This window comes from Apus apus, chromosome 7 (genome assembly GCF_020740795.1).
Source record: "Apus apus isolate bApuApu2 chromosome 7, bApuApu2.pri.cur, whole genome shotgun sequence".
NCBI classification, from domain to species: domain Eukaryota; kingdom Metazoa; phylum Chordata; class Aves; order Apodiformes; family Apodidae; genus Apus; species Apus apus.
The window spans coordinates 21,448,710-21,459,798 of NC_067288.1; the positions used below are offsets into that span (position 1 = coordinate 21,448,710).

The 11,089-nt window shown below is 59.5% G+C and overlaps 2 protein-coding genes across 3 annotated transcripts; one reads left to right on the plus strand and one right to left on the minus strand.

Annotated features, from left to right (window-relative positions):
• Positions 1–1,108: 1,108 nt before the first annotated feature.
• On the plus strand, positions 1,109–8,189 carry PLK3 (polo like kinase 3). 2 transcript variants are annotated; one of them, XM_051624579.1, is made up of 15 exons: positions 1,109–1,353; positions 2,165–2,272; positions 2,359–2,475; positions 2,927–3,056; positions 3,143–3,230; positions 3,752–3,847; positions 4,473–4,668; positions 5,015–5,141; positions 5,527–5,639; positions 5,719–5,836; positions 5,941–6,024; positions 6,221–6,383; positions 6,511–6,640; positions 6,881–6,991; positions 7,374–8,189. In XM_051624579.1, exons 1-15 carry the CDS (start codon positions 1,195–1,197, stop codon positions 7,566–7,568), a joined length of 1,935 nt encoding a protein of 644 aa, XP_051480539.1. In that variant the 5' UTR covers positions 1,109–1,194; the 3' UTR covers positions 7,569–8,189. The 2 variants fall into 2 exon arrangements, with proteins under 2 accessions (XP_051480539.1, XP_051480540.1); XM_051624580.1 differs by lacking the exon at positions 3,752–3,847.
• A 1,071-nt stretch (positions 8,190–9,260) lies between these two features.
• On the minus strand, positions 9,261–9,944 carry DYNLT4 (dynein light chain Tctex-type 4). The gene has a single exon (XM_051624588.1). It carries the CDS (start codon positions 9,936–9,938, stop codon positions 9,261–9,263), a length of 678 nt encoding a protein of 225 aa, XP_051480548.1. The 5' UTR covers positions 9,939–9,944.
• Positions 9,945–11,089: the final 1,145 nt, after the last annotated feature.

An 11,089-nucleotide genomic window follows, 5' to 3' on the forward strand; every position in this document is an offset into this window, starting at 1 on the left:
CACCCGGGACGGCACAGCCAGGCCCACCCACGCCACCAGAGCCCCCAGGAGGCCCAGTACGGGGTGCTCAGTCACTGAGGGACGAGGACAGACACCCCCAGTGGAACAGTCCTGTAGATCCCCCAGTCCTGAACAGGCCACCGTGGGCAGCTGCAGGCGACTAACCTTTGGGGGCTGTTTGAGGGTCACTGGACCACCTGGCAGGGCTGGAGCTGGGGCAAAGGACGGCTAGGGGCCACCTACCCAGGGGTCAGCCCGACCAGGGAGCTCACCTTCATCTTCCACTGTCCCCTATGCCCCCAGTGCCCCACCTGGTGTGGGCTGTGACCCCCACTCGCTGGCCCCTGGCACAGACAGAGGGACTCTGGGGGATTCTCTGCCTGCATCCAGGTTTGGAATGGGTGGCCAGGGCTCACAGCACACATAGGAGCTTTGAAATCCCACCCTGGCCATGGCGTTTCTGTGGGGTGTAAGTGTGGGGTCCCCAGTCACCCAAGGGGTCGAGGGACACAAGCTGGTCACCTCTGTGAGATGAGAGGTCCTGTGAGTGGGTGTGGGGTATGTGTATGGGAAGGGGGCTCCAGGTGCCCCGGGAGGAAGCTGAGGAGGGGGCTCTGTGTGTCCCTGGGGTCTCAATGTGTCTATAGGGGATCCTTGTGTCTAGGGGGGCTGCTTGCCTTGTGGAGCTCTCTGTGTCTGAAGAGGGCACGCATCTATTGTGGGGCTGTGTGTGTCTGGCAGGAGGGCGTACATCTGGGGGGTACTGTGTGTGTCGGGGGGGGGGACTGTGTTGTCCGGGAGGGGCTGTTTGTGTCGAGGAGGTAGATCCCGTGCGGTGGGGGCAGCAGGGCCGTAGCTGGACTCCCCCAGGGTCACGGCCGGCCAAAGGGTGCCGGCACCGTAGGACCCCGCCACCACCATCCCCCGCTTTCCCCCCCCAACTCTCCTCACTTCCCTTTCACCTCCCTGCGGCCCCTTTAAGGGCAAGCGCGAGGCCGCCTGGGGGCGGGGCTCCGCGGGTGACGTCACGGCGCCCATTGATAAAGGCGGCGGGATTCCCGGGGCGGCAGCGCCGGCGGGGCCACGTGTGCGGGGCGGGGGGCGGCGGAGCCCGCACCAGCAGAGGAGCCCGCACCAGCGGCCGAGCCCGGACCAGCCGAGCCTGCACCAGCGGAGCCTGCTGCTCTCCCCGCCATGGAGCCCGCCGGCCTCTTCCCCCCTTTCCCGCCCGCCTGCCTCCCCGCGCAGCCCGCCCCGGCTCCGGCGCCTCCGCCCCGCGCTGCTGAGACCACTCGCATCGTCACCGACCCCATCTCCGGACGCTCCTACTGCAAGGGACGCCTGCTGGGAAAGGTACCGGGGAGCGGGGGGCAGGGGGCAGCACCGACCTGGGCGCGCCGGGTTGAGCGGCGCCGGGAGCCACCGCCCGGTGCCGGCGCGGGGAGGGGTGGGGGTCTGCGCGCCTGCTCGATTCCCCTCTCCCGGGGTGTTCCGGGGCTGGATGCGGCCCCTCGGCTGCCGTACGTCACCCCCGACCTCCCTCCCCGCCTCTCCCGGCGGGCCCGCAGCAGCGCTGGAAGCTGTGAATCACCCGGGCTGGCTGCGTGCCTCGCCCGGCTATCGGAGCCGCATCGGTTTCGGGGCGCCCCGCGGGGGGTGCGTGGGCCGGCGGGTGCCCCGGTTCCCAGGAGTCCCGGGCCGCACCGCTCCGCTGCGCGCAGCTTTTTCCTCTCGCTGCCAGCGGTGTGTGTGGGAGGTGGGTGCCGGTTCCCAGCCCAGCCCGGCCCGGGCCGGCTTGGCGGCTGAGTGTGCAGATTGGAGGCTGACATCACGGCAGGAAAAACCTGTCTCCATGGGGCTGCCTTTCGGTGGCCTCTGGTGCCTGCGCTTCCTGCCCTGCGCCGGGCTTTCCAGGTTGATCTGTCATGCAGAAAGATGCAGAGTCCGGTCATAGTGGGAGGAAAAACGCCCTGGAGGTTTTACAGGAACTGGGTGAAGAAAATCCCTGGTTGAGAGCATCATGGTTCAGATCTTAGTGGGTGATGCAGCAGGAGGGAGCGTGTGGTGCTTGCTGGGCTGTGCTGCAAGGGAATGGAGGAGGAGGCTTGTAGTCAGGGGTGAAGAGCTGTCTCTCATGCATCCATAACTGTCTCTTTGATTGCAGGGTGGGTTTGCACGGTGCTATGAGATGACAGACCTCTCCAGCAACAAAACCTATGCTGTGAAGGTCATTCCTCACAGCCGGGTGGCTAAACCCCACCAGCGGGAGAAGGTGGGTGCTGTGGGGCTGGTGGGATGCTGGGCTGGCAGGGGCAGTGCAGGGTCCTGTGCTTACCCAGGATTGCTCCTCCCTTTCAGATCACCAATGAGATTGAGCTGCACCGGGACTTGCACCACAAGCACATTGTCAAGTTCTCCCACTATTTTGAGGACACAGAGAGCATCTACATTTTTCTGGAGCACTGCAGTAGGAAGGTGAGCCCTGGTGTGGCCTCCCTGCTGAAGGATCTCCTAAACAGAGCTGCAGCTGGTTGGAGCAGGCCTTATCTGAAGTGCTTTGTTAGCACAGTCCCTCTCCTGGGCTGCCTTGCTGCCTGCTCTGTCACATCCTCTGAACTCAGCCACAACAAGCCATGTGGTTTTGCACAGCACTGGCAACACTGCTGGATTCCTGTCCTGCTGCTCATGTTGGCATTCCATACCTCCTGGTGGGGCCACCATAAATCCAGTGGTTCCCCTGGCTGTGCTCAGGAACCTCAGCCTCATGTGGGGAGTCTGCTGAGGTCATGGCTGTGGAAGGAGGATTCCTTATGGATGTGCAAGTTCTGGAAGAACTGGCTTTGACCCTGCATGCCCTGTGCCTTGTCAGCAGGGCTGCCTGTTCTCCCTGCCTGCCATCATCAAGCTGCCTTCTCTCCCTCTGCAGTCCCTGGCCCACATCTGGAAGGCCCGCCATACGCTGCTGGAGCCCGAAGTGCGCTATTACCTCAAACAGATCATCTCAGGCTTGAAATACCTTCACCTCAAGGGTATCCTGCACAGAGACCTTAAGCTTGGTGAGTGCTGTGGTCAGGGCAGGGCACCACGGGAGGAGCAAGGTGCCCCAGAGGGACTTGTGGTGACACATCACCTTGACTTGCAGGCAACTTCTTTATCAATGAAAACATGGAGCTGAAAGTGGGGGACTTTGGGCTAGCTGCTTGCCAAGATGTCTCTGACCAGAAGAAAAAGTAAGTTTGAGGTTTCACTCTTCCTCTTTGTCCTGTGGCTTCCCGGGAGGTTATCGGATGAGTGGTCCTACCTGGCCTGGGGAGAGGAAGCCTTAGGGCCCCTTCATGGGTTGGGGGAGCAATTCCTGCCCCAGCTGCAGGCAAGACAAGGGGGCTGGGGTCTTTGTGGCTCCTTCAGGAGTGAGCTGGCAGCAGTCAGGGAGAACAATGTGCTGACTATTGCTATTGTGCTTGCCCGGCTGCCCTGCCGGCTGTGCAGGCTGGGACACAAAAGCTCTGTTCCTCCCCAGCTCTAGGACAAACTCTTCCAATGGCTCCCCCGGAGCAGCTGCTCCGAACCCCCAGGAGCTGGAGAGGGAGTCCCTGTGGGTCTCCTTGTAGATGGAGGAGGGGCTTTGGGCCACAAAGAGCAAAATGGAGGGGGGAGGACTGATTGTAAGCTAAGTCCCAGGGCCTGGAGGGGGGGAGGTTATCTGTGAGGGGATGCAGAGCATGCACTGACCTGGCAGTCTGCCCCACAGGACAATATGTGGGACCCCCAACTATCTGGCCCCAGAAGTGCTGCTGAGGCAGGGCCATGGGCCAGAGTCAGACGTGTGGTCCCTGGGCTGTGTCATGTAAGTCTGTGCTGCTGTGATGGGCAGGGGGGTGGGCAGCCTGCCTGTGTGGGCTGGGGCAGAGTCAGGCTCTGGAGCAGCCCCAGCCCCCCCGAGGAAGCCCTCTTGCTTCTCATGCTTTGCCTCAGGGCTGCTGCTTGGGGGCTGCTCTAGCAGGAGCTGCAGAGAGTAGGGACTCTCATGCTATGCCCAGCCCTGATTCTAAGCAGGCTCAACTGCCTTGTTAACCTGATAAACAATGGAAAAAATCTCTGTGGCTGGTGGCAACTGCCACCCTGTTTGCACGGGGAGTGATCGCTGTGCTGCTTGGGCATGACCAGCCCCTTTCCGGGCTGCTGCCCACAAGCTTCCTGCTCTGCTTTCTGCCCCGGCAGCCGTGCAGGGGGTGTGGGCAGTGGGGTGGCCTTCTCCTGTCAGCTCTCTCCCCTTCCCCAAGGCTCCCTGCCTGTTGCTCTGAGCACTTGCTAGGAGGAAGTGTGGCCGGATGTGAGCGTGGCTGTCCAGGCTGGAAGTGGTGCTCCTGGCCAGGTGTGGCCAGCCAAATGCCAATAGCTTCCTTGCTTTAAGTGCTGCTGAGTCACAAGCCGGGCAGGTATGTGACAGTGGCACGTGTGTCCCCTCCCAGGTACACCCTGCTGTGTGGGAACCCTCCCTTTGAAACCTCCGACCTCAAGGAGACCTACAGGTGTATCAAGCAGGTGGAGTACACCCTCCCTGTCTTCCTCTCCCTGCCTGCCAAGCACCTCATTGCCGGCATCCTCAGACGCAACCCCCAGGACCGCCTCACCCTTGAGGAGATCTTGGACCATGAGTTCTTCAAGGTGAGCAGGTGTGGGTCTGGCTTTGTCCCTTCTCCAGGTGGGATGAGGCTTTTTGGGCTGTGTAGGGTGCTGTCCTTGGAGTCCATGTCTCAGTCCTGCAAAGGAAGCAGCTGCTGTCCTGCCCAAATGCCAGGCAGGGGAACTGAGGGATCTGGTGTGCTCCTGCCACCTTGTCCCCCTGGCACGGGATTTTCCCATACTGATGCCTGTCATGGGGCCAAGGCTTGACGGAAATGCAAGCTGGCTGTCAGGAGGGCTGTGAGTGACTGTTGTCAGTCCAGGGCAGCTGCTCTGCCTGGAGCACGTGGGCTATGGAAACCAAACCTCTGCTTTGACCTCTCTGCAGGGCTACACGCCTGAGAAGCTCCCTCCCAGCAGCTGTGTGATGGCTCCAGAGCTGAGTCCCCCCAACCCAGCAAAGAGTCTATTTGCTAAAGTCACCAAGACACTCTTCGGGAAGAAGAAAACCAAGGGTGAGTCTGTGCACTCACCCAGGAGCTTCTTGGGTAGCCCTTTCTCCAGGGAGAAGTGGGTCCTACCTCCTAGATGGGTCTCTGTGGAGCCCCTGCCTGGGGCCAGCTCAAGCTGGGCTTGCCCCTGCCCTTCCTGAGCTGGTGGCCTGTCATGGGTGTGCGCCTGGAGAGCGGATGCTCTGCTGCAACCCATGGAGGCAGTTCCTCCTCTTGTTGTCCTGTGTTGCATGAGAACTGGGAAGTGAAAGTGGGATGCAGCTGCCTGACACCATCCTCGCCACCCTGGGCATGGAAGCAGATGAGGGAGAGCTGAGCTGGGAGGGGTGGCCCTGATGTCCTCATCTTCTACACCCTGCAGTGTGCTTATTGCTTGCTCTCTCCTCAGCCAAGAAAGGATCTTTGGAGGACAACAAAGATGAAATCTCCAAGCTGGTCACTGGACTGGTGAAGACCTCAATCTGTCGGCAGATGAGCTATAAAACTGTGGAAGGGAATGAGGTGAGAACACCCCTGAGCCCATGCACACCCCTCTTTGGGGGAGCAGGCAGGATGATGATAAAGCCATGTCTCTCTGCAGGCCACTCCTGTATCGTGCCGCAGCGCCAGCTCTAGCCCTGTGGAGACAGTGGTGGAGGAGACATCTCACAAGTCTGTGTCCCCCTCCATCCGGGGGACAATGGCCAGCAGCTGTGAGGGTGAGCAATACCTGACCAGGCTACCCCAGCCTGCCCTGAGCTTCCTGTCCTACCCTGGCTGATAGCAAGGCCAGCTGACTCAGCCTGTCATCTTCTCTCCCCAGCCTTTGAAGACTGTATCACTGCTTCTGCCATCATCGAATCTGCTGTCCGGCTCCTGAGGACCTGCCTTTCCTCCATGCCCCCAGGTAAACCAGTTGGACTGCTCTGGGATGGGGCAGGGTACTGTGCATCCCCTTCCCCATGGGACAAAGGCATGGCTACTATTTAGAGTATCTTAGATGCTGCCAGAGCCTGCTGCGGGGGGGATCTGCTCCTCTCTGGGGAGGTGAGGTGGGCAGGGATTGGCTGCCTGCTCTGCTCACCCCCTCTTCTCTCCACCAGCGGAGAAAAACCCAGCTTCCTTGGCCTGCCATGAGCACTTTGTCTGGGTGAGCAAGTGGGTGGATTACTCCAACAAGTATGGCTTTGGCTACCAGCTCTCCAACCGCAGCATTGGGGTTCTCTTCAACAATGGCACACACATGGCACTTTCCCCCAACCACAGGTCAGTGGTGGGGAAAGGGCTGGTGTCTCTGACAAAGCCCCTTGAGTAGGAGTGGGCAAGAGGAGGCTGTGCTAGGGATGGGTTTGGTGCTGGGGAGCTCCAAAGCTCATGGTCTGCTCCTTCCCAGGACAGTGCATTACAACCCAACCAACAGCAAACACCTTGTGTTCTCTGTGACCGCCATCCCCGAGCAGCTGCAGGGACAGATGAGTGTCTTGCGCTACTTTGCATCCTACATGGAGCAACATCTCATGAAGGTGGGTGCTGTGGCCCTGGGCTGGCATAATGGGTGGATTGGATGCTGAGTCATGGTTTGACCACACTGCTTGGGTTTGTAGGACTCCTGGCTCACATGTTGTGGTCAGATGGACACCCGGACAGTTGTGTCCTGGCAGTGGGGACCCCACAGGGGATGTGTCCCAGCCTGGCTGTATGTGTGCTGGTGGCAGTGCTCCCATGTATGAGGACAGTAGCTTATGCAAACCTTACTCTCCAAGGGAGGTGACTTGCCCAGCATAGATGACCTGGGGCAGCCAGCCCTGCTCCTCCTGCAGTGGGTGAAGACTGACCAAGCCTTGCTCATGCTTTTCAGCAGTGGCACCCTCCAGGTATGTGTGGGACTTGGTGGAGATGTCCAGACCCCGGGGGGGAGGAGGCCAGCTGGGGGATCTTGGCCTGTGTTAGATCGTGGCAGCCACAGCCCAAATGCAAGGTCCAGTTGTGAAAACAGCTATGGGTGCAGGATGCTGCTCCAGTGCCTGGAGCTGTTGGCCATGGCTTGTCCAGTCTGGGGGACGTGGTGCTTCACTTGTCCACTTTTGTCTGCCCTAGTGCTGGGGCTGGTGCATTCCCTCCGTGGGGCATGGAGCGGGGATGCTCCCAGGCAGGTTGGGGAGGAGGAACAGGTTGAGGCAGGAAGTGTTGGCTCCATCCTGGCTCCCAGCATGCTGTAGGAAGCGTGGGTTAAACCAAGCCTGACCTGTCTCCTAGGTGAACTTCTACAATGACCATACCAAGGTGATCATTAGCAAGCCTGACCACTCCTGTCTTGTCACCTACATCAACCGGGAGCGCAACTCCTATACCTATAAGCTGTGCAGCATCCAGGAGCTGGGCTGCTCTCCTGAGCTCCACCACCGCCTCAGATACATCCTCAAGCTTCTCCAAGAACGGGTTGAGGCCTAGCATGGGACCCTGGGGGACCCTTTCTGGACGTAGAGGTCTCCCCTGTCCTGTGCAATGGGAGTTATGTTGTGGTGCTGGCTGCCCACCTGTGCACCCTGTATCCTGGTGCTCGGCTGGACTCTGGACTAAGACACTTGGATGTGGTTACAGCAGCAGGTCTGAACATCCCTGCTGCTCCTTGATTCTGGGCAATCTGTCTTCCTGCTGGCAGCTTCTGCTCTGGTTGTGCTGGTCTTGGTGGAATGGTCTGGGGTGGCACAGGGATTGCTGGGTGAGTGCCCTGCAGCCAGGTTTGGGGCTGGCTGTACCTTGTTTGTGGCCTGGTTGGCAGCTGTCTGCAGTGGGACCTCAGGCTGTTCTGCCCAGGGTGATGAACCAGTTACACAGACCTTCTCCATGGTCTGGGAAGGACCAACACAGGCTTGGCTGCTGTGGGTAGGGAAAACCCCTTCCCAGGGATTGACAGGGGTGAAGGGCACTGCCTGCCCTGCCAGGGGCTGTGGGGGCTGGTGTGTGCCACTTCACAACTGCTACACTAAGGAGGGGGCTGTGCTGGGCCCAACTGTGCCCTCTCTGCTCCCAAATTGTGAATTTTGTCTGGTACAACTTGAGGTTTGACAAGGGGGAGGGTGGGGAGGGGAATGGGATCTGAGAGCTTGCCTGGAGAAGTCCTCATCTTGCTCGGACCCAGGGAGGTTTCTTGTTTCAAGGCAGTCTCTGCTGTGTTGGGATTATTTATGTATCTTATTTATATGGAATTATTTATTTTCCTGTTGGTCTGTCCATGTGCAGCTCCCCTATCCCTGACTTGCCTCAATAAAAATTTATTTGTGTAAAGGCAACCTGCCCACCTTGCTTGGAGCTGGGATCACAAAAGGGCTTCAGCTTCCCCATCATTCTTGCTCTAGGGCTGCTGCTTCTGCCTGCCAGGCAAGACCCCTCTTGATGCTGGCTGTTGCTGGGGGTTAAGGGTTGTGCCCAGACTAGGCCAGATGAGGGTGAAGAGCCTATGTGAAACCTCCACTGCCCTGCTTGGGGCTGGCAGGAAGGGCAAAGGTAGCTCTTGCTGGTGCCTGTGGAGTCCTGCAGCTGCCTCAGCTTCTTGCTGCTGCCAAATTCCCATTCCCAACTGTCTCTGCACTTGGATCAAACTCAGCTGCTCTCATGCTGGAGAAGGTGGGGGCTGTGGCCCAGGGGTTGGGTGGGTTACCTAGGTCCTTGCACTATGATACCTGGTGTGATGGGATGTGAGCTGGGAATGGAGCCAGGGAAGAGGAGGTACTTAATCTGCTTCATGATCTTGCTTTGAAGGTGATATGTCACCTGCTTTCCCAGAGCTGGTGTAATCAATCTGCCTGGGAGCAGCTTGTGCTGTGGGAAGCAGGCTGGGCTGCTCCTTGGAGCATGGCCTTGGGAAGCTGCCTTCTCTGGAGTAGTGTAGCCTTTTGGGTTGAATTTGCTGTAGCTTGGGTCTTTTTGCAAACTGCAGTAGTGGAAGCCACAGTGTGGGTGTGAACCCTGGATGGGGGCTGTAATGAACAACCAGGGTGGTGAGGTGCATCCACGTCTTGCTCCCTGCCTGCACCCACTGCCAGAGACTCTTGGTATGAGATGCAGAAGTAAGAAACCTCTTTATTTCAGCTACTGTCCCCATGCTGTCCTCCAAGGCTGAGTGCAGGGAGGGGGCAGGTACTACTCAAAGTAGACCCCATGCACTGTGGCCACAGCAAAGAGGGAGGTGTTGGAGAAAGTGGCAGAAGCAAAACTGTCACTCTCGGGGTCCCAGAGTGCCCGGCTGGCTGCCAGCAGGCTCTGCTGGCCTTGCTGGCCCAGCAGCACCTGGCAGACCAGCTTGTAGCGGGGTGGTACCACCTCCTTTGCTCGGCTCCGCAGCAGCTCAGCCAGGCTCTGGGCCAGGGGGGCACTGCTCTGGGGGCTGTAGACTGAGGTCCCCAGGGTCCCAGCCAGGACTCCCTCCAGCACCTGCTGCACCCGCCCTGCATTGAACTTGCAGCCTTCATCTGGTCCCATCCTGTAAGTGTTTTCGAGGTGGGTCTTGAGGATGGGCTGGAAGAGGGGGAGTCCAGAGAAGCTGACACGGCTGTGGAGCATCCAGGAGCTGATGGAGAAGCGCCTGCTCCCTGGGGCTGCCCCGAGTGAGCTGCGGCGGCTGGCCAGGGGTGCTAGGTGGGTGCTGAGGATGGAGCTGCGGCGGGAGAGCAGGGGTGGTGGTTTGCATTCCTCAGCACCCCGTGCTGGGGCTGGTGGCTGGGAGCTGTGGCGGGTGGCCCGGAGCAGAGGGGCTTCAGCACTGTCTGCAGCCATCACCTGGGCTGGCAGGGCCACCTCTGGTGAAGGTTGCCTGGCCATGCAGGTGGCCTGGAAAGGAGATGTAGCTCTTGAATGGTGGGAGAAACAGGTTGTCCCCCAGCCTCTCCATCTCACTACCTCTCTGGTTTGCTTCTCTGCACCCCCTGTGAATCCCGTGCATCTTGGCACATGGGTCCTTGTGGGGCTGGATGTAGAGGGGCTCTGGGGGTTCATGGCAGCTGCCCTCCCTCCTCCACCATCTCCATCCCCACCAGCCTTGGTCAGCTGGGGCTGATCCAGCACAGCCATACATGGTCTATCCAGTCCTCTGCTATCCTCCAGCTTTTCACACCAGCATAGGTGAGTGGCTCCTTCCCCTCCAGCCTCCCCAGCCCACATGCCTGCATCTGGTCCCACACTTACCCTTAGCCCCACTCCTGCTCTGCTCAGCTAAGCCCAAGGGACTTGTCTCCAGCCAATGTTGTGCTCCTGAACCTTGGCTCCGCAGGTTGAAATGAGCAGGGCTAAAAAACCCCTTGTGCTCCTGGAGCGTGAAGCGTTGCTATGTGACACTGCAGCTCTCCAGGGCTGCTCTGGGGCACGGCTCCTGTAACTCCTTATTTCCTGGTCCCTGGACATCTCTGTCTCCTTTCAGTCCTGCCCTGTCTGCCTTTCCAGCTGTGCCAGCGCAGGGATACAGTCACTCCAGGCATGCGCCCTCCAATTTTAGCTGCTTCCTGCCAGTCCTGGAAAATGCTTGCTGGTGTTAAATGTGCAAAGGGAGAGCAGAAGGTGGAGAACAGCTACCTGTGATCACCACTTTGTACCCTGACTGTGGGCTGCACTGAGGCTGGGACCGTTAACAGCTCGATTTTACACAAATGTTTGCATCCTTTGGGTACTTACCTCCAAGGTAAGTACCTCAAAGGAGAGTGTGGTTGGGTGGGCACAGCCCTGCCCCGTGCCAGGGACCCTGCTGCCACAGTGCCCTGGCCTGATGGCAGCTTTGCTGGGGGCTCCTGACCCCGAGCGGGGTTTCTCTCCGCCCGGAGCCCAGCCCAGCTGGTACGCCACGGCCGCCCTGTCAATGTGCCTTTGTCTGGCCCGGCTGCCGAGCTATTTGAGGAAAGTGGAGACGGCTTTTGTGTTTCTATCTCCCGTCAGAGGTATTTATAGCCTGCCGCTGACTAGCGCTGCCAAGCGCACTGGCA